This window comes from Balaenoptera ricei, chromosome 2, assembly GCF_028023285.1.
Source record: "Balaenoptera ricei isolate mBalRic1 chromosome 2, mBalRic1.hap2, whole genome shotgun sequence".
Lineage (NCBI taxonomy): Eukaryota > Metazoa > Chordata > Mammalia > Artiodactyla > Balaenopteridae > Balaenoptera > Balaenoptera ricei.
This window is the reverse complement of record NC_082640.1, coordinates 61,989,968-62,017,487: the sequence shown is the minus strand read 5'-3', so window position 1 is coordinate 62,017,487 and position 27,520 is coordinate 61,989,968. Positions and strand designations below refer to the sequence as shown.

General features: G+C 45.7%; 3 protein-coding genes across 13 annotated transcripts in view; 2 read left to right on the top strand and 1 right to left on the bottom strand.

Annotated features, from left to right (window-relative positions):
* The window catches only part of LOC132359220 (taste receptor cell protein 1-like), a 76,147-nt gene that overhangs the window by 39,540 nt on the left and 9,087 nt on the right, over positions 1–27,520 (bottom strand). For 2 of the 9 annotated variants that reach the window (XM_059912735.1, XM_059912737.1), the window contains exons 3-4: positions 20,731–20,947; positions 16,893–17,006 (exon numbers count right to left, since the gene is read on the bottom strand). In XM_059912735.1, the coding sequence (XP_059768718.1) occupies positions 16,893–16,951 (59 nt within the window). In that variant the 5' untranslated portion in view covers positions 16,952–17,006; positions 20,731–20,947. Of the gene's footprint in view, positions 1–16,558; positions 16,772–16,892; positions 17,007–19,804; positions 19,998–20,730; positions 20,948–23,311; positions 23,623–23,961; positions 24,606–24,680; positions 25,023–26,899; positions 27,137–27,520 lie in introns of those variants that run through there. The other 7 variants (XM_059912739.1, XM_059912741.1, XM_059912740.1 and 4 more) reach the window with 6 other exon arrangements.
* On the top strand, positions 2,155–2,711 carry LOC132360375 (COX assembly mitochondrial protein 2 homolog). Its single transcript, XM_059915438.1, has one exon. It carries the CDS (start codon positions 2,318–2,320, stop codon positions 2,555–2,557), a length of 240 nt encoding a protein of 79 aa, XP_059771421.1. The 5' UTR covers positions 2,155–2,317; the 3' UTR covers positions 2,558–2,711.
* Positions 20,045–26,107, top strand: COMMD4 (COMM domain containing 4). Of its 3 annotated transcripts, none has more exons than XM_059912743.1 (8): positions 20,045–20,105; positions 23,977–24,048; positions 24,275–24,340; positions 24,540–24,579; positions 24,872–24,991; positions 25,175–25,255; positions 25,562–25,738; positions 25,825–26,107. In XM_059912743.1, the coding sequence occupies exons 1-8, from the start codon at positions 20,103–20,105 to the stop codon at positions 25,863–25,865; spliced, it is 600 nt and encodes a 199-aa protein (XP_059768726.1). In that variant the 5' UTR covers positions 20,045–20,102; the 3' UTR covers positions 25,866–26,107. The 3 variants fall into 3 exon arrangements, with proteins under 3 accessions (XP_059768726.1, XP_059768727.1, XP_059768725.1); XM_059912742.1 differs by lacking the exon at positions 20,045–20,105 and adding an exon at positions 20,891–20,993; XM_059912744.1 differs by lacking the exons at positions 20,045–20,105; positions 25,175–25,255 and adding an exon at positions 20,885–20,993.

The following is a 27,520-nucleotide window of genomic DNA, read 5'->3' as shown; positions in this document are numbered from 1 at the left end:
GTCCCAAAGTCGTGTTAGTTTCTGCTGTACAGCAAAGTGATTCAGTTATACATGCATATATATTCTTTTCCATATTCTTTTCCATTATGGTTTATTACAGGATATTGAATATCATTCCCTACAGTAGGGAACAGTATAGTAGTGCTATACAGTGTTGTTTATCTATTTTATATATAGTAGTTTGTATCTGCTAACACCAAACTCCTAATTTATCCCTACCCCCCTTTGTCCCCTTTGGTAATCATAAGTTTGTTTTCTATGTCTGTGAGTCTGTTTCTGTTTTGTTAAATAAGTTCATTTGTATCATATTTTAGATTCCACATATAAGTGATTATCATATGACATTTGTCTTTCTCTTTCCGACTTACTTCACTTAGTATGATAATCTCTAGGGCCATCCATGTTGCTGCAAATGGCATTATTTCATTCCTTTTTATGGCTGAGTAGTATTCCATAGTATATATATACTGCATCTTCTTTATCTGTTCATCTGTCGATGGACATTTAGGTTGCTTCCATGTCTTGGCTATTGTAAATAGTGCTGCTATGAACACTGGGGTGCATGTATCTTTTTGAATTAGAGTTTTCTCTGGATATATGGCCAGGAGTGGGATTGATGGATCATATGGCAACTCTTTTTTTAGTTTTTTAAGGAACCTCCATACTGTTTTCCATAGTGGCTACACCAATTTACATACCCATCAACAATGTAGGAGAGTTCCCTTTTAGGATGTGAAGAATTTGGAGCCCTTGTGCACTGTTGGTGGGAATGTAAAATGGTACAGCCACTGTGGAAAATAGTATGGTGGTTCCTCAAAATATTAAAAATAGAATTACCGTATGACTCAGCAATTCTACTTCTGGGTATATACACAAAAGAATTTAAAGCAGGTTCTCAGAGAGATATTTGTACACCCATGTGAATAATGCTGCTATTAAACAATAGCTAAAATGTGAAAGCAACCTAAGTGTCCATTGACGGATGAATAAATAAGAAAAATTGGTATATGCATACAATGGAATATTATTCAGCCTTAAAAAGGAAGGAAAGAAAGTTGGCAGAAGAGTAAGAAGTGGAGATCACCTTCCTCCCCACAAATACATCAGAAGTACATCTACATGAGGAACAACTCCTACAGAACACCTACTGAACGCTGGCAGAAGACCTCAAACCTCCCAAAAGGCAAGAAACTCCCCACGTACCTGAGTGGGGAAAAGAAAAAAGAAAAAACAGAGACAAAAAAAATAGGGATGGGACCTGCACCAGTGGGAGGGAGATGTGAAGCAGGAAAGGTTTCCACACGCTAGGAAGCCCCTTCGAGGACGGAGACTGCGGGTGGCGGAGGTGGGGACCTTCGGAGCCACGGAGGAGAGCGCAGCCACAGGGGTGCGGAGGGCAAAGCAGAGATTCCCGCACAGAGGATCGGTGCTGAGCAGCACTCACCAGCCTGAGAGGCTTGTCTGCTCACTCTCCGGGATGGGTTGAGGCTGGGAGCTGAGGCTCCGGCTTCGGAGGTCAGACCCCAGGGAGAGGACCGGGGTTGGCTGCGTGAACACAGCCTGAAGGGACCTAGTGCACCACAGCTAGCCGGGAGTGTGTCCGGGAAAAGGTCTGAAACAGTCGAAGAGGCAAGAGACTTTTTCTTCCCTCTTTGTTTCCTGGTGCGTGAGAAGAAGGCATTCAGAGCACCGCCTAAACGAGCTCCAGAGACAGGCGCGAGCCGCAGCTATCAGCACGGACCCCAGAGACGGGCATGAGACGCTAAGGCTGCTGCTGCCGCCACCAAGAAGCCTGTGAGCAAGCACAGGTCACCGTCCACACCTCCCCTCCCGGGAGCCTGTGCAGCCCGCCACTGCCAGGGTCCCGTGATCCAGGGACAACTTCCCTGGGAGAACACACGGCGCACCTCAGGCTGGTGCAACGTCATGCCAGCCTCTGCCGCCGCAGGCTCGCCCCGCCTCCGTACCCCTCCCTGCCCCTGGCCTGAGTGAGCCAGAGCCCCCCAGTCAGCTGCTACTTTAACCCCATCCTGTCTGAGTGGGAACAGATGCCCTCAGGCGACATCCACACAGAGGCGGGGCCGAATCCAAAGCTGAACCCCAGGAGCTGTGCGAACAAAGAAGAGAAAGGGGGGGCTGGCCGAGCGGGGTCAGGCGTGTAGGGCGCGGAACCTTCGCCACCCGGAGCTGTCCGGGCTCCGGCGCCCTGGCCGCCGGCTTTTGGGTGCAGCGTCTTCGCCGGTGAATACCGCTTCCGCTCTCCGGGTGTGGCCGCCAGTCGGGTTGCTCTGCTGTGCTCCATCTCCTTCTCCTAAAGATGCATCCTGACTTATCTCCACACTTGCATACTGAAGAATGCAACGTCTTGATTAACTTGCTTAAGGAATGTCACAAAAATCACAGCATTCTGAAATTTTTTGGTCATTGCAATGATCTTGATCGGGAGATGAGAAAATGCTTGAAGAATGAGTACATGGAAAAGAGGAACAAGAGCAGGGAGCGTGGCAACGCAATGCGAAAGAGACTTTTTAATCCTCCAGAGGAATCTGAAAAATAGATCATATTTTCACTGGATGCCTTGGCTGAGAGAAGACCCAAAGACTCTTGGGTGGTAGCTGAAGGAATCCCGTTGCATTTGGTCTCCAGAATCCTTTGAATGGAAAGTGACCCATGAGAAATCGAGCCTTGGAGAAGTATGGAAGCCCTGGATCCGGAATATAGGTTGGGCAGAACTGTTAGAACTCTCTCTCCTCTTCCAGCGCACCTGAGACTTCTAACGTGTTTGTTCCCTTTGCCTGCAGCCCGTTGACATTTGAGTAACTTATCTCCCTCAATAAAATCATTGATTCTAAAAAAAAAAAAAAAAAAGAAGAAGAGAAAGGGAAATCTCTCCCAGCAGCCTCAGGAGCAGCGGATTAAATCTCCACAATCAACTTGATGTACCCTGCATCTGTGGAATACCTGAATAGACAAGGAATCATCCCAAATTGAGGTGGTGGACTTTGGGAGCAACGATATATATATATTTTTCCTTTTTCTCTTTTTCTGTGTGGATGACAGGGTCTTGCTGCTCTGGCCGGGTGTCAGGCCTGTGCCTCTGAGGTGGGAGAGCCGAGTTCAGGACACTGGTCCACCAGAGACCTCCCAGCTCCACGTAATATAAAATGGCAAAAAACTCCCAGAGATCTCCATCTCAAGGCCAAGACCCAGTTCCACTCAACGACCAGCACACTACAGTGCTGGACACCCTATGCCAAACAACTAGCAAGACAGGAACACAACCCCACCCATTAGCAGAGAGGCTCCCTAAAATCATAATAAGGTCACAGACACCCCAAAACACACCACCAGACACGGACCTGCCCATCAGAAAGACAAGATACAGCCTCATCCACCAGAACACAGGCACTAGTCCCCCCGACCAGGAAGCCTACACAACCAACTGAAACAACCTTACCCCCTGGGGTCATCAAAAATGATGGGAACAACGAACCTGCAGCCTGCAAAAAGGAGCCCCCAAACACAGTAAGGTAAGCAAATGAGAAGACAGAGAAACACACAGCAGATGAAGGAGCAAAGTAAAAACCCACCAGACCAAATAAATGAAGAGGAAATAGGCAGTCTACCTGAAAAAGAATTCAGAATAATGATAGTAAAGATGATCCAAAATCTTGGAAATAGAATGGAGAAAATACAAGAAACATTTAACAAGGACCTAGAAGAACTAAAGAGTAAAAAAACCATGATGAACAACACAATAAATGAAATTTAAAATTCTCTAGAAGGAATCAATAGTAGAATAACTGAGGGAGAAGAACGGATAACTGACCTGGAAGATAAAATAGTGGAAATAACTACTGCAGAGCAGAATAAAGAAAAAAGAATGAAAAGAATTGAGGACAGTCTCAGAGACCTCTGGGACAACATTAAACACACCAACTTTAGAATTATAGGGGTCCCAGAAGAAGAAGAGAAAAAGAAACGGACTGAGAAAATATTTGAAGAGATTATCATTGAAAACTTCCCTAATATGGGAAAGGAAATAGTTAATCAAGTCCAGGAAGTGCAGAGAGGCCCATACAGGATAAATCCAAGGAGAAACATGCCAAGACACATATTAATCAAACTATCAAAAATTAAATACAAAGAAAAAAATATTAAAAGCAGCAAGGGAAAAACAACAAATAACATACAAGGGAATCCCCATAAGGTTAACAGCTGATCTTTCAGCAGAAACTCTGCAAGCCAGACGGGAGTAGCAGGACATATTTAAAGTGATGAAAGGGAAAAACCTACAACCAAGATTACTTTACCCAGCAAGGATCTCATTCAGATTCGACGGAGAAATTAAAACCTTTACAGACAAGCAAAAGCTAAGAGAATTCAGCACCACCAAACCAGCTTTACAACAAATGCTAAAGGAACTTCTCTAGGCAGGAAACACTAGAGAAGGAAAAGACCTACAATAACAAACCCAAAACAATTAAGAAAATGGTAATAGGAACATACATATCGATAATTAACTTAAATGTAAATGGATAAATGCTCCCACCAAAAGACATAGACTGACTGAATGAATACAAAAACAAGACCCATATATATGCTGTCTACAAGAGACCCACTTCAGACCTAGGGACACATACAGACTGAAAGTGAGGGGATGGAAAAAGATATTCCATGCAAATGGAAATCAAAAGAAAGCTGGAGTAACAATTCTCATATCAGACAAAATAGACTTTAAAATAAAGACTATTACAAGAGACAAAGAAGGACACTACATAATGATCAAGGGATCAATCCAAGAAGAAGATATAACAATTGTAAATATTTATGCACCCAACATAGGAGCACCTCAATACATAAGGCAAATGTTAAAAGGGGAAATCGACAGTAACACAATCATATTAGGGGACTTTAACATCCCACTTTCACCAATGGACAGATCATCCAAAATGAAAATAAATAAGGAAACACAAGCTTTAAATGATACATTAAACAAGATGGACTTAATTGATATTTATAGGACATTACATCCAAAAATATCAGAATACACTTTCTTCTCAAGTGTTCATGGAACATTCTCCAGGATAGATCATATCTTGGGCCACAAATCAAGCCTTGGAAAATTTAAGAAAATTGAAATCGTATCAAGTATCTTTTCCGACCACAATGCTATGAGACCAGATATCAATTACAGGAAAAAATCTGTAAAAAATACAAACATATGGAGGCTAAACAATACATTACTTAATAACCAAGAGATCACTGAAGAAATCAAAGAGGGAATCAAAAAATACCTAGAAACAAATGGCAATGAAAACACGACGACCCAAAACCTATGGGATGCAGCAAAAGCAGTTATAACAGGGAAGTTTATAGCAATACAATGCTACCTTAAGAAACAAGAAACATCTCAAATAAACAACCTAACCTTACACCTAAAGCAATTAGAGAAAGAAGAACCAAAAAACCCCAAAGTTAGCAGAAGGAAAGAAATCATAAAGATCAGATCAGAAATAAATGAAAAAGAAATGAAGGAAACAATAGCAAAGATCAATAAAACTAAAAGCTGGTTCTTTGAGAAGATAAACAAAATTGATAAACCATTAGCCAGACTCACCGAGGAAAAAAAGGGAGAAGACTCAAATCAATAAAGTTAGAAATGAAAAGGGAGAAGTAACAACTGACACTGCAGAAATACAAAGGATCATGAGAGATTACTACAAGCAACTATATGCCAATAAAATGGACAACCTGGAAGAAATGGACAAATTCTTAGAAAAGCACAACCTTCCGAGACTGAAACAGGAAGAAGTAGAAACTATAAACAGACCAAGCACAAGCAATGAAATTGAAACTGTGATTAAAAACCTTCCAACAAACAAAACCCCAGGACCAGATGGCTTCACAGGCGAATTCTATCAAACATTTAGAGAAGAGCTAAAACTCAACTCTTCTCAACTCTCAAACTCTTCCAAACTCAAACTCTTCTCAAACTCTTCCAAAATATAGCAGAGGGAGGAACACTCCCAAACTCATTCTACGAGACCACCATCACCCTGATACCAAAACCAGACAAAGATGTCACAAAGAAAGAAAACTACAGGCCAATATCACTGATGAACATAGATGCAAAAATCCTCAACAAAATACTAGCAAACAGAATCCAACAGGACATTAAAAGGATCATACACCATGATCAAGTGGGGTTTATCCCAGGAATGTAAGGATTCTTCAATATACGCAAATCAATCAATGCGATACACCATATTAACAAACTGAAGAATAAAAACCATATGATCATCTCAATAGATGCAGAAAAAGCTTTCGACAAAATTCAACACCCATTTATGATAAAAACCCTCCAGAAAATAGGCATAAAGGGAACTTACCTCAACATAATAAAGGCCATATATGACAAACCCTCAACCAACATCATCCTCAATGGTGAAAAACTGAACCCATTTCCTCTAAGATCAGGAACAGGACAAGGCTGCCCACTCTCACCATTATTATTCAACATAGTTTTGGAAGTTTTAGCCACAGCAATCAGATAAGAAAAAGAAATAAAAGGAATCCAAATCGGAAAAGAAGAAGTAAAACTGTCACTGTTTGCAGATGACATGATACTATACATAGAGAATCCTAAACATGCTACCAGAAAACTACTAGAGCTAATCAATGAATTCGGTAAAGTAGCAGGATACAAAATTAATGGACAGAAATCTCTTGCATTCCTATACACTAATGATGAAAAATCTGAAAGAGAAATTAAGGAAACACTCCCATTTACCATTGCAACAAAAAGAATAAAATACCTAGGAATAAACCTACCTAAGGAGACAAAAGACCTGTATGCAGAAAACTATAAGACACTGATGAAAGAAATTAAAGATGATACAAACAGATGGAGAGATATACCATGTTCTTGGATTGGAAGAATCAATATTGTGAAAATGACTATACTACCCAAAGCAATCTACAGATTCACTGCAATCCCTATCAAACTACCAATGGCATTTTTCACAGAACTAGAACAAAAAATTTCACAATTTGTATGGAAACACAAAAGACTCCGAATAGCCAAAGCAATCTTGAGAAAGAAAAACGGAGTTGGAGGAATCAGGCTCCCTGACTTCAGACTATACTACAAAGCTACAGTAATCAAGATAGTATGGTACTGGCACAAAAACAGAAATATAGATCAATGGAACAGGATAGAAAGCCCAGAGATAAACCCACGCACATATGGTCACCTTATTTTTGATAAAGGAGGCAAGAATATACAATGAAGAAAAGACACCTTCTTCAGTAAGTGGTGCTGGGAAAACTGGACAGCTACATGTAAAAGAATGAAATTAGAACACCTGCTAACACCATACACAAAAATAAACTCAAAATGGATTAAAGACCTAAATATAAGGCCAGACACTATAAAACTCTTAGAGGAAAACATAGGCAGAACACTCTATTACATAAATCATAGCAAAATCCTTTTTGACCCAGCTCCTAGAGAAATGGAAATAAAAACAAAAATAAACAAATGGGACCTAATGAAACTTAAAAGCTTTTGCACAGCAAAGGAAAACCATAAACAAGACAAAAAGACAACCCTCAGAATGGAAGAAAATATTTGCAAAGGAAGCAACTGACAGTGGATTAATCTCCAAAATTTACAAAGAGCTCATGCAGCTCAATATCAAAAAAACAAACAACCCAATCCAAAAATGGGCAGAAGACCTAAATAGACATTTCCCCAAAGACATACAGATTGCCAACAAACACATGAAAGAATGCTCAACATCATTAATCATTAGAGAAATGCAAATCAAAATGACAATGAGATATCACCTCACACCAGTCAGAATGGCCATCATCAAAAAATCTACAAACAATAAATGCTGAGAGGGTGTGGAGAAAAGGGAACCCTCTTGCACTGTTGGTGGGAATGTAAATTGATACAGCCACTATGGAGAACAGTATGGAGGTTCCTTAAAAAACTAAAAATAGAACTACCATACGACCCAGCAATTCTACTACTGGGTATATACCCTGAGAAAACGATAATTCAAAAAGAGTCATGTACCATAATTTTCATTGCAGCTCTATTTACAATAGCCAGGACATGGATGCAACCTAAGTGTCCATTGAGAGATGAATGGATAAAGAAGATGTGGCACATATACACAATGGAATATTACTCAGCCATAAAAAGAAACGAAATTGAGTTATTTGTAGTGAGGTGGATGGACATAGAGTCTGTCATACAGAGTGAAATAAGTCAGAAAGAGGAAACCAAATACCGTATGCTAACACATATATATGTAATCTAAAAAAAAAATTGGTCATGAAGAATCTAGGGGCAGGACAGGAATAAAGATGCAGACCTACTTCAAGAGAATGCACTTGAGAACACGGGGAGCGGGAAGGGTAAGCTGGGACAAAGTGAGAGAGTGGCATGTACATATATACACTACCAAATGTAAAACCAATAGCTAGAGGGAAGCAGCTGCATAGCACAGAGAGATCAGCTCGGTGCTTTGTGACCACCTAGAGGGGTGGGATAGGGAAGGTGGGAGGGAGGGAGATGCAAGAGGGAAGAGATATGGGGATATATGTATATGTATAGCTGATTCACTTTGTTATAAAGCAGAAACTAACACACCATTGTAAAGCAATTATACTCCAATAAAGATGTTTAAAAAAAAAAGGAAGGAAATTCTGCAGTATACTACAATGTGGGTGAAACTCGAGGACATTATGCTAAGTGAAATAAGCCAGTCACAAAAAGGCAAATACTGTATGATTCCACTTACATGAGATACTTACGTAATAGGGAAGAACAAATCTGACTCCATATTGGATCCGTTTCTTTTACTTTGTAAAAGTTTCTTTTACTTTGTATTCTATTGCTTTTGCTACAAGTTAATCACTAAAGGGATGTTGCCTATAGCTTATAGTATACATAATAGCCCATCATGGGGAACCCTGCCTCCCATGCAATGAGCGTTGAGCTAAAATACCTTTGTTTAGCTCACAGAAAACATTCTGATCAGGCCCACCTGTGAATGGCTGCAGTAAAGAAGAAATTAACACCTCCCCTCAGGCACCTGGCCAGAATCAGGAAATATTTGCAACAACTCATCGCCCTTTTACTTTACCTCCTCACCTCTCCCTCTTCATTCTGTGAAAGAAACTAACGTCCAAATCCGGGTAAGATGGTTCTTTGGGACAGTAGTCCGCCATCTTCTCAGTCTGCTGGCTTTCCAAATAAAGTCACTATTCCCTGCCCCAACAACTTGTCTCTTGATTTACTGACCTGTCGTGCAGCAAGCAGCACAAGCTTGGAGTCAGTAACACTTAGGGTAGTAAAAATTATAAAGACAGAAAGTAGAATGTTGGTTGATACGGGCCAGGGGAAGGGGAGAGTGGGGAGATTTTGTTTAATGGGTAGAGAGTTTGTTTTGCAAGATGAACAGGGTCATTGGGATGGATGCTGCTGATGGGTGCACAACAACGTGACGGTATTTAATACCACAGAATTATATACTTTAAAAATGGGTAAATGGTAAACTTTATGTTACTGTATTTTACCACAATGAAAAAGAATTTTCCCTTCTCAACTCTTATATTTGGTAACCCTATAGTTTGTTTAAGAAAGGCAGAAAAAGGACTTCCCTGGTGGCGCAGTGGTTAAGAATCCATCTGCCAATGAAGGCAACACAGATTCGAGCCCTGGTCCAGGAAGATCCCACGTGCCATGGAGCACCTAAGCCCATGAGCCACAACTACTGAGCCTGCGCTCTAGAGCCCATGAGCCACAACTACTGAAGTCCGCATGCCGCAACTATTAAAGCCCACGTGCCTAGAGCACGTGCTCTGCAACAAGAGAAGCCACCAGAATGAGAAGCCCGCGCACCGTAACGAAGAGTAGCCCCCGCTCGCCGCAACTAGAGAAAGCCTCATGCAGCAACGAAGACTCAATGCAGCCAAAAATAAATAAGTTAATTAATTAAAAAAAAAAAAGAGGGCTTCCCTGGTGGCGCAGTGGTTGAGAATCTGCCTGCTAATGCAGGGGACACGGGTTCGAGCCCTGGTCTGGGAAGATCCCACATGCCACGGAGCAGCTGGGCCCGTGAGCCACAACTACTGAGCCTGCGCATCTGGAGCCTGTGCCCCGCAACGGGAGGGGCCGCGATAGTGAAAGGCCCGCGCACCGCGATGAAGAGCGGTCCCCGCACCGCGATGAAGAGTGGCCCCCGCTTGCCGCAACTAGAGAAAGCCCTCGCACGAACTGAAGACCCAACACAGCCAAAAATAAATAAATAAATAAAGTAGCTATAAAATTAAAAAAAAAAAAAAAAAGTACTAACCATGTGCCACAAACTCAGGAATGACAACAGAACCACAGTGGTAGGGAGTTGATTTAAAAAAAAAAAAAAAAAAGAAAGGCAAAAAATATATACTTGATTCTTTCCCTTACCAGGTTTAGAATAAAAGTTGAATCACTAACATCCTCCAAAGGTGATCAACTTGTTTCTTCTAAATAAATAGAACGACAGGCTTGACCTGGATAACTATCAACTCAGAGCTCTCATAGCTTAACACAGTTGATGTGTTTCAATTCATTGCAGTTCTTTTTGATGCTTGAAATATTATATTTTGTCCAGCAAGAGGCTCTTCAAAGACAGGATTTAAAGAAACCCTCTTCTCCTGCCCCTGGAAAGTAGAATAGGCAGAAAATCAGACACAGAATTGAATCATAAGGATGGCAGAACTGCAAAGGAGACTGCATGATCAACCGTAATTGATCTCCTATCCTAAATGCAGGGTCCCTGATAGAAAAGTAATGGGATCCAGATACCTGGTATGGGAAAATTTGAATGGATACACTCGAGAACATTGAACCTCCAGTTTTCCCTGAACGTGCTAGGCTAGAAGCAGCCCCCCACCCCAAACCCTAATAAGCAGAACAGCCTCTTGCTGCCTGGAGACTAGGTGAAGAACTTCCCTGAGGTGGGTACCTTACAGAATGATAAAGTGTGCCCTTCTCATTGCTGCCCCACATTGCCACCAGACCAATAACTACGGTCAGTCATCATCACGGCCCAAGATCACAAGTACAGTCCTGCTCTGGGCGAAACAGTTTATTCACCAAAAGAGTTTCAGGAGCTAATATATACCAGAAGAATTTGGGAGAGGAGGTATAAGAGAAGACAAGGGTGTTGGGCCAAGAGTAGAATAAAAGGTTGTATACATGAGAATTTATTGACCTGGGAGCACTCTTCCTGTGACTAAGAATTTAGTGCCCTGTCAACAACACCTGGAGCTCTAACATGCTGCTGGAATGGCTCCTTGAAGGCTGGACATGACGTTTGCTGCAGTAAATTAGGTGGAGATCATATAACTACTTTCCCAAAGAATCAAGGAAGGACAGTCCCAGAAACTGACATGAGGGCGTCAAAGGCTATGCTTTGGGAGTAAGGAAGATTCCCTAGGCATAAGGAAAAAATGGGAAAAGACACACCCTAACAAAACCTAAACCAAGTCTTGACATACGTGGTCAAGTTAATCCATTAGTAATTTAATTGCTGGCCAGAACAAAACTCAGCACTATTTAGAGTACAATAACACAATCCAAATCTCTACAATGTATGTTCAATGTCCAGCATATAAAAAAATATTTATGGGACTTCCTTGGTGGCACAGTGGTTAAGACTCCATGCTCCCAATGCAGGGGGCCCAGGTTCAATCCCTGGTCAGGGAACTAGATCCCACATGCATGCTGCAACTAAGAGTTTACATGCTACAACTAAGGAGCCGGTGAACCACAACTAAGGAGCCCACATGCTGCAACTAAGGAGCCCAAGTGCTGTAACTAAGACCCGGCTCAACCAATATAAAACAAACAAATAAATAAATAAATAAAATTCACTAGACATGTGAAGCAGCAAGAAAATGTATCCTAAAATTAAGAGAAAAACCAGTCAACACAAGCAGACTCATAAATGGCTGAGATATTAGAATTAGGAGACAAGGGCATAAAAAAATAATCACATTAAATACATTGAAGAGTTTAGAGGAATAATTTCTTTTAGCTTAAGTATGTTCCAAATAATGCATGGGACACAGTTATACTAAAAAAGAATATTCCTTGTTTATTAGAATTCTAAATTTCACTGTGCATTCTGTATTTTACCTAGCAACCCTACCCCAATGCCAAACAGGAGAAGAGTCCAAAGCCCCAGCCTCCTGCAGGCGGCCTGGTGGGGGGCAATTGTACATTGGATGGATTTGAGATGCTCAGTCATTTACTATGTCAATTTTTGCCAGACCTGTGTACTGTTGATTTTTTTACTTAATATTTTAATTTAAATCAATTCTTTTTCATTTTTTAACTTATTTGAAATCATTATAGATTCAGGGATTTCAAAGATATTGCAGCGAGGTTCTGTGTACCCTTCACTTTGTTTCCTCCAATGGTTACATATAAGTATAGTACAATATCAAAACAATACCAAATGTATAGTTCTATGTCATTTTATCACATGTAGATTTGTGTAACCACCTATGATCAAGATTCAGAACTATTCCATCACTTCAAAGAGCTCCCTCTGCTACTGGTTTGTAGTCACACCTTACCTTCCGCCCTCCCACCATCCCTATCCCCTGGCAACCACTGATCTGCTTTCCATCTCTATAATTTTGTCATTTCAAGACTGCTATATAAACGGAATCATATGCTATTGACCTTTTGAGATTGGCTTTTTTCTATTCAGCACAATACCCTTGAGACCCATCCAAGTTGTTGCTTGTATCAATAGCTTGTCCCTATTTATTGCTGAACAGTGTGAAAATAAAGGGAAATCTCACTAAAATGGAGTCAGAAGGCCAGAAGGGGGAGCTCTTGTGCAGTACCACTCCATGTCAATTACAGGAAGAATTGTCAATTACAGACCCCAACAGGAAAAGATGTACATTTTATCTTCTACAAGACATTGACTACCTCCCCAACTCAGCCAAACAGAAACCACCATCACCCTGAACTCTCACTTTTCTCCAACGGACTTTCATTCAGAACAAACCCTCTTTAATTTCCTTTTACTCTATAAAATAATGTTCCTCTCCTTTGTTTGTTGGACTTGTTTATGACTTTTGCTGTAGCTTGCTTATCCAGAATTGCAATTCCTCTGCCATTTCCAAATAAACCCATTTTTGCTAGTAAAATAACTTTATTTCTAAGGTCAACAATAGTAGTTTGTGGTATGGATATAAAACAGTTTGCTTCACCATCATTCAAGGGATATTTGGCTGTTTCCAGTTTGGGGCTCTTACAAATAAATCTGCCATGAACAATCATATATAGGGTTTTGTGCAGGCATAAGTTTTTATCTTTCTGTGATAAATGCCCAGGAGTGCAATTGCTAGGTCATATTGGGTATATGTTTAGTTTTTAAAAGAAACTGCCAAACTATTTTCCAGAGTGTTTGTACCATTTTATATTCCTATCAGCAACATATGAGAGATCCAGTTTCATCTGTATTGATATTGTCACTACTTTTTAGTTCACTACTTTTTAGTTCAGCTGTTCTAATAAGTACGTAGTTCTCTTACCATGGTCTGAATTTGCATTTCCCTAATGGTTAGTGATGTTGAACATCTACTCCTTTTTAAAACCTAAACAAATGTATTTAAAAAGGCAATTTGGTAAGTGATTCTCAAAGTGTGGTCCCTGAACCAGCAGCAACAACATCACCTGGGAACTTATTAGAAATGTAAATTATCAGGCTCCACCTCAGATCTACTGAATCAGAAACCCTGGGGAGGGAATTCCCTGGCAGTCCAGTGGTTAGGACTCAGCGCTTTCACTACCGAGGGCCCGGGTTTGATCCCTGGTTGGGAAACTAAGATCCCGCAAGCCACACAGCACAGCCAAAACAAACAAACAAACAAACAACAAATGTGGTTTAATAAGCTCTTCAAGGGGAAAATCGGCATCATTTACTGCAAATAGAAGGTAACTATAAGAATGAATGCATTTGTATACCACCTAAAATCATCTTGTGTACCAACAGGTTCACACACCACATTTCAGGCAGGGCCCATTCATTACTCAGCTCTGGGCACTCCATTCACACAGATTATGACAAGAATACCCTTCCTCCTCCCCCTGGAGTTGTGCAGTGCACAGCTTGCCCAGCTTTATGTGGCAGTTCTGACTTTCAGACACTGATCCAGTACTACCCACACCCTTAATTTGACCAAGAAAATCGAGGCTCTGAGGAGGGCAGAGACTTACCCAAGGTCACCCAGCAGCCTGGTTAGTCTCCTCTTCCAGTGCTCTCACCGCTGCTGGAACCCAGGGCAGGGCCCGCACAATTCCTAGCCTATTCAAAGCCTGCCACTAGTCACCACTGAGTGAAAAATTAGGTTCCAAAACAGAATATAGGGTAGGATACTATTTTATAAAGCTTATTTTCACATTTGCTAAAAGGAAAAACGCTATTCCTCCACACTGAATACTCTGACATCAAACGTGTGGGTTTCTCCCCACACCAACCAATTCTCCAGCTGAGTGTCCTACAATTCAGTTCAGTTCTGACACTGTCTACCCGAAGATAGCATCAGACCACACAGGATAAGGCTCAGTCCCACAAGACTGCCCCTTACTTCAGACACCAATCGCCAAGTAGTCGGTCCCCTGGTCGGTCCAACTTAACTGCAAATCAGGGTCCTCACAACCCCTTCCTCGGGTTAGATAATTTGCTACAACAGCTCACAGAAGCTAGGCAAACACTTACGCTCACCAATTTACTATATAATAAAGGATATGTAAATCCTTTCGCGAGGATCCATTGGAGGGCAAGTCTGGTGCCAGCAGCCGCGGTAATTCCAGCTCTAATCCTGCCAGTAGCATATGCTTGTCTCAAAGATTAAGCCATGTATGTCTAAGTACGCACGGCCGGTACAGTGAAACTGCGAATGGCTCATTAAAGGATATGATAAAGGATACAGATAAACAGCCAGATGAAGAGACACATAGGGCAAAGTCTGGGGGGGTCCCGAGCACAGGAGCTTCTGTCCCCGTGGAGTTGGGGTGTGGTTCACAGATCATTATAGAGGCTTCATCATGTAGGCAGAATCAACAGTTAATTCACTCTGCAGCCCCTCTCCAAGCTTCTAATCATGGCTTGGTCTTCCTGGCGACCAGCCCCCATCCTGAAGCTACCCAGGAGCCCACCCAGAGTCACCTCATTAGAACAAAAGAGGCTCCTATTGCCCAGGAAACTCCAAGGGATTTAGGAGCTCTGTGTCAGGAACCGACGGTGAAGACCAAATGTACATTTCTTACTGGGTCAGAGTTGCATATGCATGGGGAAAAAGTCAGAAAGGGCTGTTAGAGTAGTTATTTGGGGAGAGAAGGGGTTTACTGATTTTTGTTTGTTTCTTTAACTTCTCTGTATTTTGTGATTTTTATTGCAATAATCTTTAGTTATATAATTCAAATGTACCAACTATCATTTTGAAAAATCAACATGAAGCCATTACCTGTGATCCAGCCAGGGCCTGCAGTTGGCAGGGCCAGGAAGCCTTCCAGATAGAGCAGGGCCTGCCGCCACACCAGTTTCACAAGCTGGGCTCTGCCTGGACACCCTTGCCCCGTGGTCGCCCACACCCCCTCCACATTCACACCTACCATCACCTCCTGTGAGTGAGGCCATCACCTCCTGTGAGTGAGGCCTTCCCCTTCTCAACCCTGGGTGCCCATACAATCAGAAGACATCTGAGTCTGCCTGTCTGTCTGTCTCTAAACAGAGAGGGAAGGGACTTCCCTGGTGGTCCAGTGGTTAAGTCTCCGCGCTCCCAATGCAGGGGGTCTGGGTTCAATCCCTGATCAGGGGACCAGATCCCACATGTTGCAACAAAAAATCCCGTGTGCCACAACTAAGACCCGGCACAGTCAAATAAATAAATATTAAAAAAAAAAAAAAAAAACAACCAACAGAGATGGGGAAACTCCTCAGTGTGGGCACCCTGCTTGACCTATCACCACAGAGCCTGACATAGAGAAAGAGACAGTGAGTATTTGGTAAATGAGTGAATGAAGGTGGAACTAATCCCAAAGAAGGTGATTTCCTAAGACCTTTCTCCAACAGGTGCGACCAGTTCCCCTTTCAGCAGCCTCCTGGACAGGGAACCTAGTGTGAGGAGTAGCGGGTACAGAGCCCAATGTTTGCTGGATTTTTTAAAATTATTTATTTATTTTTGGCTGTGTTGGATCTTCCTTGCTGCATGCGGGCTTTCTCTAGTTGCGGTGAGCAGCGGCTACTCTTCATTGCGGTGCACGGGCTTCTCATTGGGTGGCTTCTCTTGTTGCAGAGCATGGGCTCCAGGCGTGTGGGCTTCAGTAGCTGTGGCCCGTGGGCTCAGTAGTTGTGTCTCGCGGGCTCTAGAGCGCAGGCTCAGTAGTTGTGGCACATGGGCTTAGTTGCTCCACGGCACGTGGGATCTTCCCGGACCAGGGCTCGAACCTGTGTTCCCTGCACTGGCAGGCGGATTCTTAACCACTTCGCCACCAGGGAAGTCCCCAAAGCCCACTGTTTTCTGAAGCCTGGAGAGGCAGGCTGGATGGACACGGGGCTTGAGGTGGGGTCTGGGGAGGCAGAGCTGCTGCGGGGCCGCTAGGAGGTTGCCAGTCTCACAGAGGTCAGTCCTTGGGTCCCCCCTTGCCCGCAGCTGTGGCTGTACTGTGCGGTGTGGGAACGCCTGGCTGAGGGTGAAGATGCACAGGGACTTGTCTGGGACTGGCCCCCTGGTCCAGCCCGAGGAACTGACCCTGGACCATGGGCCTGCGCCCCCAGCCCCTCAGACCCCCTCAAAGAGACACTCACCTCTGATGTGGGGCTGCACAAGTTTGGCAGGCAAGAGAGAAAGGCGAGAGCCTGGGCATCAGAAGCCAAAAAATCACATCCTGGCCAGAGGCTGGACCGGACTCCCATGATGATCTGTGGGGCAAAAGGATAGGGTCTTCAACTAGCACAGGGTCCCAGGGTTCTGGTCAGGGCTCTGGCCTTATGGGCTCAGTAACTTGGGCTGCCCCTCCCAGCGCTGACCTGGGGCTTTCTCTCAGGCAGGCAGGAGGTCAGACAGATGAGGCCTGAGCTCCCCTGCTTGCCTCCACCTCCTTACGAAGCCTTCCTCTCTCCACCTGTGAGGTGTGTGGGGCTGGGACAAGCAGGCGCTCACCTGTAGACCTCCGACTCCTCTGCACCAGGTGGGCCTGGAGAGCCTGGTCTACATACAATGCTCCAGCACACTCCACTAGCCACCGACCACCTTTTAATTCTTTGCTACTGGGAACCGTCCTACACCTTGTAGGATGTTTAGCAGTATCGCTGGCTTCTGCTCTCTGCCTTCTGGATGTCAGCAGCACTCCCTAGTTGTGATAACTAAGAGTATCTCCAGACATTGCCAAATATCCCCCCGGAAGACAAAATCACCCCCAGTTGAGAACCCCTGGCCTTAACACCTCTAGGACAATGTTGGGTCACAATAATGAGAGTGCGTTACTGATTCTGACTTTAACGGGAATACGTCTAGTATTAAAATATACACTAGTGGGACTTCCCTGGTGGTCCAGTGGCTAAGACTTCCTAATGCAGGGGGCCCGGGTTCAGTCCCCGGTCAGGGAACTAGATCCCACATGCTGCAACTAAAGATCCTGCACGTGGCAAGGAAGATCCCATTGTGCTGCAACTAAGACCTGGCACAGCTAAATAAATAAAATATTTAAAAATATATATATACACTAGTATCTGTATACTACTGTCCAGGGCTAGTACACAAGTATACTCTATCAAAGTTTAACTTGCAAAAATGAAAAACATGACTTTCATACAAGTGAAGGAATGCATGTCAAATATTTTATTCAATTAATGAGGGAACAGTAAGATGGTAAACATAACTCGAAGAACATTCTGAGAAGTATTTCTAGTGCACTGGCAAAGGCATTTTGAAGTGTGTGCTAAGTTAGAGACAAAACCTGATAATTTCCCATGGGGCAATAAAACTGTAATCTTTGGGGTTAACTTTTCTATTGGACAGAAATCTGTGAGTTAACATATAATTTCTCAGGTACATTTTCCTACATGAGTAGTTTTCAAAGTGTAGTCCCCAAACTGGAAATCTCAGCATACCTGGGAACTTGTTGGAAATGCAAATTTTCAAGTCCCATCTGAGACCTATTGAATGAAAAACTCTGGGGGTGGGGCCCAACACTGCTTTAACAAGCCCAGCAGATGATCCTGATACACTGTAAAGTCTGAGAACCACTGCTCTAAATAGGCAAATAATCTTTATTTGTGAAACAAATCTGTGAGACAATGCTCCAGTATGACATTAAAAGGACATGTCACCCACCTTTTTGCCTTATTTCCAAATTTAAATAATTTGTCTTTTTGATGTTTGCTGTTTTGTTTTTCAAATACTCTATCAACTTAAGGCAGTTTTCATCTATTACTAATTTTTTCTTTTTTCTTTTTAATTAAAAAAATGGTTTCCCAAATTTATCAGTTCTTTTCTTCTTTAACCTACTGAGATGATGAAATACAAATGGAACTATCCTTATACTCTTAAAATAAAAATTTTTATTGATATGGTGTATTGTAACACACTCTTGACTTCAACATGCTGATGTTTATGATTTTTAAAAAGCTCTTTATAAGTGAGATCAATTTTAGCAGGAATTAGCTTTCCATCTCTTTCTATTTAGGGAGCAGTTTAATTGCCATAGGCTCTATCTGTACTTTGAAAGCTTGAAAGCCTGCAACAATAAAACAAGCGGGGCCTAGTGTATGGGTGAGGGGCATGGAATTGAAGACAGATCTCAAACTGTTCAATTTCTTCTTTGGTTATTGGTCTATTCTCTAGTGTATTTTTGTTGTTGCTATTTTGGTTTTTTTTGTTTTTCCCTATTCAAGTGAACATGGGAAACTTAAGTTTTCCTAGACTAGCCATTAGCTCAAACTCACAAGTAAGCAGACTAATGCAATTTAAAGCAACCTATTTTTCTCCCATTAGGTTGGGAAAAGTTAAGATAAACATCTGATGTTGGTGAAGCTGCAAAACAGTTCTCCTGAGCGTGTCAAATGTTACAGGCCTTTCTGCTAGGCACCTTAAGGGATTCATCAAAATGAAATAAAATACCTAGGCACTTGAAGGAGATATCTGGGGTACTGGTAATGTTTCCTTATTTGGGTGCTGGTTACATGGGGTGTATGGTTTATGAAAATTCATTAAGGGGCTTCCTTGGTGGTGCAGTGGTTAAGGATCCGCCTGCCAATGCAGGGGACACGGGTTCCAGCCCTGGTCAGGGAAGATCCCACATGCCACAGAGCAACTAAGCCCGTGCGCCACAACTACTGAGCCTGAGCTCTAGAGCCCGCGAGCCACAACTACTGAGCCCACGAGGCACAACTACTGAAGCCCGCGTGCCTAGAGCCTGTGCTCCGCAACAAGAGAAGCCACCGCAATGAGAAGCCCGCGCACCACAACAAAGAGTAGCCCCCACTCGCTGCAACAAGAGAAAGCCCGCGCACAGCAACGGAAGACACAACGCAGCCAATAAATAAATAAATTAATTAGTTAATTAAAAAAAAGAAAATTCATTAAGCTCTGTGTCTACACTACGTACAATTTCCTGTATGTGCATTCTATTCCAATAAATTTTTAAAATATGTCTTTTGCCACAGCCCACAGCTGTATGTAATGGCATTGCTTACAAACATGGAGACGACCTGAATACCCCGGCAGAACGAAGGCTCCCGCTCCCTTAAGGCGAACAAATTAAACGGCTTCCACTCCCTCTTCCTACTGCTTTGGTTCTGGTCTCAGTTAGCCTGGGGGTTGGCGCTGGTCCTTGCCAGGGAAGGGTTCTGGGGACTGAGAAGGCGACCCAGTATTCCGCCCCAGCAGCTCAGAGCTGCGCGACTTGCTCCCGCCCCGATCCGACGGGATCCCCGCCCCAGCGTCACGTGACCGCCACATCACCTGACCCGGCGCGACAGGAAGGTGAAAGTCTTGGGCGCGGGCTTCCTGGCGTGATGGTGAGGGATGAGGGGTGATGCGAGGCAGGGGGTGCTGAGGGCGGGCGGAGTAGGAGACCCCAAATCTCACCGCCGCGGTTGCGGGAAGGGTGGGGCGCCGGGTGCAGGGAGATGGGAAGTCTGCCGGGCCCCTCAGCAGACACTTGGGTGCAGTCGTGAGGGCCGAGGCTCTGGTAGAAAAAAGCCTCCCTTCACCCTCCTCCCTGCAGGATGAGTAGGGCAGGGCGGGCCGGCAGGCTAGGAGTGCCTTGACGGGAAGGAAGGGCCCCCGCACCCCCAGGCCACGAGCTGGGGCTTGTCCCTCCAGGCCTTCCTCTGCCTCTCCCAAAGGTGCCCACTTCCCAGCGCTCCTGTGGGACCTGGAGAAAAACTTGCTTACAATTAAGCTCAGTCTTCTGCACTGTTAGGAAGGCCCTTCGCTCTTCCCAGAACCAGAAAGGAGTAGATTTGGGGTTGGGATTTCCCAACTCATCCATCCATTCATTCCTTCAACAGATTGTGAGTGCCTGCTGTACACCATGCACTGTGCCAGGCACTGAGACTTTGGCTGCAGGAGGAAAGGGCCAAGTTGGAAGCTTGAATGGGCAGTCATAGTTAAGACTTGAGGGGAAGGGTCCAAACTCACCTTGTGCATAGTGTCAGGGAGGCGACCCAAGGATGACATCATATGAGGGCCTGGGAGCAGGGAAGAAAGCTAGCTGGGTGCAGTGCAGTTTGCGTACCAGGGGTTAGGAGGCATGGAGCGGGGCTGGTGGGAGGCTGTATCTTCAGACAGGGAACAGCATTCAAAGACTTCAGGTGAGAGAGAGCATGGCTCCCTAGGAATGAATGCATTTCATCACCTGGAAGAGTAGAAACTGCAGGCTAGTGAAAGATGACGCTCGACAGGTAAGCATAGACCAAAGCTTGCTGGGTCTTGAGAGCCACATAGAGGAGTTTGGACTTTAAGAAGAGGGTGCTGGGAAGCTAGGAAGAGCCTTTCAGCTGACTTGTGGAGGGAGCAAGAGGGGAACAGAGAGCCCAGCTTGGGGCAGCAGGCCCCCCAGGACATGGTAGTGACTTGAGATAGGGTGGAGAGAGTGGAGATAGAAGTGGGGGAAATCAGCAGGGCTCAGGGACTAAATGCATGAGGGAAAAAGGAGAGGGAGGGGTCTGGGCTTGGTTCCCAGGTGGTGGTGCTCACTGGGGAGGGGGGCACGTTTCAGCTGGAAGAGAACCAGCTACTTTGATACGCGCTGAGTGAGGCGTCTGAGCTGCCAGGTGCAGCTGGCTAGGAGACAGTCTAGATTTAAGTGTCTGGAGCTCAGAAGAGAATCTACAATGGCAGTTATAAATTTGGGAGTCATCGGCACAAAGATGATCATTGAACCCTGAAACGTGTAACCTGTCTCAGCCAGAATATGAGTTGGGAAGAGAGGACCTAGGACAGAACCTAGAGAAAAGCCAGCATTTTAAGAAATTGCACAAGGAACACGTGCTTATGGTAAAAAAGTAAATAATATAGAGATGGTAGAAGTCAGAAAAAATGCAGAGATGAGAGAAGACTTCTATGGGTAGAAGTCAGGGACCCATGAAGTTAGGGAAAATATTACCTCTCAATTTTGGCTAACTTCAAACTGAAATTTAGTATTTTCTTCAATTATGAGTGTTGGCAACAAACCCCAGTATGATTAGCAGCACCTCTGACTTTGTCACTAATAGAAATCAGATATTTTCATGTCACATTACAGCTGTTGGCATTGTTTACATATTGTTTATGCTCATTTCTAAATTACTGTCATTATTTGACTTGAAACATATGTCACATCACCAATTTGTTTTGAATACTTTGGTAACTTTTTTTTTTTTTTTTGGCCACACGACGCGACTTGCAGGATCTACGTTCCCTGACCAGGGATTGAACCCAGGGCCATGGCAGTGAAAGCCCAGAATCCTAACCACTAGGCCACCAGGGAACTCCCTATTTTGACAACTTTTAATTAGTTTATTTTACTATGGAGTTTTTCCTATGTATTTTTAAAAATATTTATTTATTTATTTGGCTGAGTCGGGTCCTCGTTGCCTCATGTGGGATCTTTTGTTGCGGCGCTTCTTGCAGTGCGCGGGCTTCTCTCTAGTTGTGGCGTGCGGGTTTTCTCTTCTCTAGTTGTGGCGCGGCCTCCAGAGCGCGTGGGCTCTGTAGTTTGTGACACACGGGCTCTTTAGTTGTGGCACGTGGGCTTAGTTGCCCCGCGGCATGTGGGATCTTAGTTCCCTGACCAGGGATCGAACCCGCATCCCCTGCATTGGAAGGCAGATTCTTTACCACTGGACCACCAGGGAAGTCCCTCCTGTGTATTTTATACATCTAAAAACATCATTTTGGGAAAAGCCTATAGACTTCACCAGATGCTTGATGAGTCCATGCCACAAAATGGGTAAAAACTCCTGAAATAGGAGAAGAAGTACAAGGCTGTCCTTAACACTCCCACCACCTCACCAGCAGTCCCAGTCCCCGGCCCCAGAATAATGACAGTAGGCAGCCTGCAGGGATCACCATTTGGGGGCTGGGGAAAGGAGGGTGAGCCAGAAAATGAGACAGAGGCCAGGCCATAGGGAGAAATCCAGAAGAGTATGTGGCTTCAAGAAGAAGGATGGGTTTGTGTCAGATGCTGCTGAGGAGTTGAGGAAGAGGAAGACTAGATTTAGTGAAGAAAGTCATTTGTGACCATGGCTAGAGAACTTCACTGGAGGCCCACGTAGAAGCCCCAGTGCAGTGGGGTCAGGTGTGATCAGGGGGATGACAGGTGAAAAGGAGGACTGGAGGTTGAAGGGTCATGGAGCAGGTCTGAAGTGACTGATAAGGTGAACGATGGGGCCAAGTAGAGGACATGGGATTATGGGGCTGCACTGAGGGCCCAGCAGAATCAGGAGAACGTGGACTGACCGTGTACCCAGTTTGCGGGTTTTGTTCCCATCATCTGTAAGCAGCCCAGATAGAGGGGTGGGAAGGTGAACATGTATATTGCTGTGCATTAGAGCTCTGCCACAGAAGCGGGACAAAGGACAGTTGATCGGGGGGTGGAGGATATTGTCAAGATGTGGTTGACCAGGTGGGTTTGCATCCTAACAGAGGAGATGGACCTTGAATAAGTAATAAAATGTGATATATGCTGTGATAGATGCCATGGAGATCAAGAAGGAAAGATAAACAGCTAAAGCATGATGGTGAAGAGCTGTTTTATTTTTTTTAACAGCTTCCTTGAGATAAAATCGACATAAAACAAACCATGTGTGTGTAAATATATGGTTCAATAAGTTTTGATGCGTATATGCTCATGAAAACATTACCATGATCAAGATAATGAATACATCCACTGACCCCCAAAATTTCCATGTGTGAGGGGCTATTTAAGAAAGCATAGTCAGAGAAAGTCCATCAGAAGAGGTGTCATTTGAGCAGAGACCTGAGTGAAGTGAGAGAGCAAGCCACGTTTAATTTGCAGCAGGAGCAGCAGGGAGGCCAGTACGGCTGGAGCTGGGGAGGGAAAGGAGGAGAAGGTGAGATGGTCACCGGCACCCTGAGGCCAGGTGCTTTGTTGCGTTCCATGCTGTACCCCCAGCGCTTAGAGTGGGCTCTCCCACGGAGAGGGTGCCCAGTCATGTCTGCTGAGCACATGAATGCCTGGGACAGCCATGAGAACAAGGTTTGGTGGCAGGGTGGGTCAGGGAGAGGGTTCTCCAAACAGCCTGGTAGTAGGGGAGAACAGGTGGGCCAGAGGGCACGCATCTTGGACAGGGAGCAGGAACCCTGAGGAGCAGTAGCGTGGGAGACGCCTGGCCATATGTCAGCCGGCCCTCCAGCCTGACCACCTACCTCACTCCCTTGCAGAGGTTCCGGTTCTGTGGTGACCTGGACTGTCCTGACTGGGTCCTGGCAGAGATCAGCACGCTGGCCAAAATTGTTGAGTGCATGGGGTCTTGGGGGTGGGGGCAGAGAGGGATTGCGGCTGGGGGCTCTGAGGGTGGAGGGTGGTGAGGTCACTCTTGAGTTGGGGCCTCCGCGCTCTCGGGCTATCCGAACATGCTGTGTGACTGATCATGTATGTGGCCAGGCCTCTCTGAGCCAGCCCACCAGCATGGAGGGGTGAGGTGGGTCAGTCTGGCTGATGGAAGGCCTTCCCCTCCAGTCCTCCGTGAAGCTGAGGCTGCTGTGTAGCCAGGTGCTGAAGGACCTTCTGGGACAGGGGATTGATGTGAGTGCAGGGCCCCGCACCCCACTGTCCCATGACCCTGTGACCCCCACTACCCTGAAAGTGCACCAGACCCAGGGAGACGGGTGATCAGCTCCCACCCTCCCTGGATACCTCGTGTCCTTACCGCAGGATCCATGCTAGGGGTTGGGGGCTGGTGAGCAGGGGCCCGGCACCCCTTGAGGGCCTCCTTTCTCCACAGTATGAGAAGATCCTGAAGCTCACCGCTGATGCCAGGTTTGGTGAGTACCCCACTGGGTCCACAGACCTTTGGGCAAACCCGGGTACTCAGCCTGGGGCCTGGCACAGAGGCCCCTCCTCCCAACAGCCCACTCTGACCCACCTGCCTCAGCAGAGGAGCATGAGGGAAGAAAGACACTGCCAGCCCTAGGGTCCTCTGCCCGCTCCCAGTGGGGCAGTAGCGGCGCTCATGGCTCAAGGAGGCCTGGGGGCTCTGAGCTGAAGATAGTGGGGTCACAAGGAGGTGGCTGGGGCCACAGTGACACCCCCCACTCCACCCACGGCTCCCCCCAGAGTCGGGTGATGTGAAGGCCACAGTGGCAGTGCTGAGTTTCATCCTCTCCAGTGCGGCCAAGCATAGCGTGGATGGCGAGTCCTTGTCCAGTGAACTGCAGCAGCTGGGGCTGCCCAAAGGTACGGGGACGAGGGCAGGCAGGTGGGTAACCTGTGGGCCAAGGGGTGCCAGGCAAAGGTCAGGCTGTGTGACCCTGAGATGCACCTTGCCCTCTCTGGGCCAGGAGCCTGAGACCTGCCCTTTGAGTGGCCTAAGCCCCAGCACCCACCCGCTAGCTCAGGGGACCTCCCTTCGGCCCCCAGAGCATGCAGCCAGCCTGTGTCGCTGTTATGAGGAGAAGCAAAGCTCCCTGCAGGAGCACCTGCGGGCCTGCAGCTTGCGAGGTGAGTGTGGGGTGCCAGGGTCGGGGCTGGGCTCCATTCTAGAAGGTGCATGTGGCTTGGGAGGTGTTGGTCCTCAGAAAGGAGACTTAACCACATCACACGTCGAGCAGTCACAGAGCTGGGATTCCTGACACCAGCCCCAGCTTCTTTCCTCTGAGATCTGCTGTGGGTAATCTGAGCTCCTGGATCAGAGGGATGAGAGCTCAAAGGCCACATAGCCCTGAAGGGTTCAGGGCTGAACCAGGGTGTGGGCTAGGGCTGCCTGGCTCCCCTGCCTGTGACCCTGAGCCCCTTTCGGTCTTGCAGTGAATAGGCTGAAAGGCGTGGGCTGGCGGGTGGACTACACCCTGAGTTCTAGCCTGCTGCGGTCCGTGGAAGAGCCCATGGTGCACCTGCGGCTGGAGGTGGCAGCTGCCTCGGGTGCCCCGGCGCAGCCTGTTACCATGTCCCTCTCAGCAGACAAGTTCCAGGTCCTCCTGGCAGGTGAGGCTCAGCTGTACCTGGAGGGTAAGGGGCCCTCCCAGATCCTGCCTAACTGCCGCCTGCCTACCTACCTCTTCCCCCTGCAGAACTGAAGCAGGCCCAGACCCTGATGAGCTCCCTGGGCTGAGAAGAAGAGCTCATGGGGCCCATGTGGAGCTGCCCTCCGAACTTCTCTTCAGGGGGTGCCCCAGCTCCAGGACCCTAGGGGCCTGGCCTCCTGGATGTCTGGCTTCCTAGGTTACCACCTGAGGATTCAGCCTAGGGATCCTGAACACTCTTGCAGCATTGTCTTCCCTCCCCCATGAAAGGCACATGTCAGTGGTTTTCATGAGAAGGAAGAATAAACAGAAGTGTAAGAAGTGTAAAGAAGTGTGTGCATGGATTTCTTTTGGGTTCAAATCAGAGGTTTTCATGAGAGAGACCAAGTGACATAGTGACCTCCCTGACCTATCGCACGTTTTCTTTTTTCTTTTCTCAGCTGCTGATTGAGGCAGGTCAGGGTTGAGGCAGAACGAGAGCCAAAATGAAACAGCTTGTCTGTAGACAGGAAAATCAGGGTTCTAGCTCCCAGTCCTATGATGCTCTTGGCTCTGCCCTCTCTGTGCTGGCCCTGTCCTTAGGCTGGCAGCAAGTGGGTGGCCCCAACACCAGATACCCCAGGTAGAGAAAGGAGAGAGCCCTTGCCTCTCTGTCATCTTCTTTAGGAAGAGAGAAGGCCCATGCCTGAACCACTCACTGGCAAGTGGAATGGGATAATGGGCTGAATGTTTGTTATGCACCCATTCCCCACCCCCTGCCAAATTCATATGTCTAAGCCCCAACTCCCCCTGAGATGGTTTTAGGAGGTGGGGCTTTGGGGAATAATTAGGTTCAGATGAAGTCATGAGAGTGGGACCCTTGTGATGATTAGCGCTCTTATAAGAAAAGGAAGACAGACTCTTTGTACCATGGAAAGCATGTACCGTGGAAAGGCCATATGAGAACATAGTGAGAAGACAGCTGTCTAACAAGGCAGGAGAGAGCCCTCACCAAGAACTGATTCTGACTCGAACTTGGACTTCCCAGCCTCTGGAACTATGAGAAATAAATGTCTGGTTTTTAGGGTTTTTTTTTTTAAAAATAAATTTATTTATTTATTTATTTTTTGGCTGCATTGGGTCTTCATTGCTGTGCGCAGGCTTTCTCTAGTTGCGGCGAGTGGGGGCTACTCTTTGTTGCCGTGCACAGGTTTCTGATTATAGTGGCTTCTCTTGTTTCGGAGAACAGGCTCCAGGGCACGCGGGCTCAGTAGTTGTGGTTCGCGGATTCTAGAGCGCAGGCTCAGTAGTTGTAGCACACGGGCTTTGTTGCTCCGTGGCACGTGGGATCTTCCTGGACCAGGGCTCAAACCCATGTCCCCTGCATTGGCAGACGGATTCTTAACCACTGCACCACCAGGGAAGTCCCTAAATGTCTGTTTTTTAAGCCACCCAGTCCATGGTATTTTGTTATAGCAGCCTGAACAGACTAAGACAAGTGGCCTCCCAGGACTGGCTTAGGCCAACTAGGGTCCCTTGTAGAACAGACTGATTCCAGGTGTGGGGCAGGGAGAATACAAGGTAAGCCCAGAACATCTCGGGGTCCAAGGAAGCTATCAAAGAATAATAAGTAATGTCAACAGGAGCCAGCTCATCCCACTGGCTAAAGATGGGACAATTTAAGCATCAAAGATATAAGGACTCACTCCCCTCCTGGCTTCTGCTTCTGGAGAATTGGAGCAGATGGGCTTTTCTCTATTCCTTC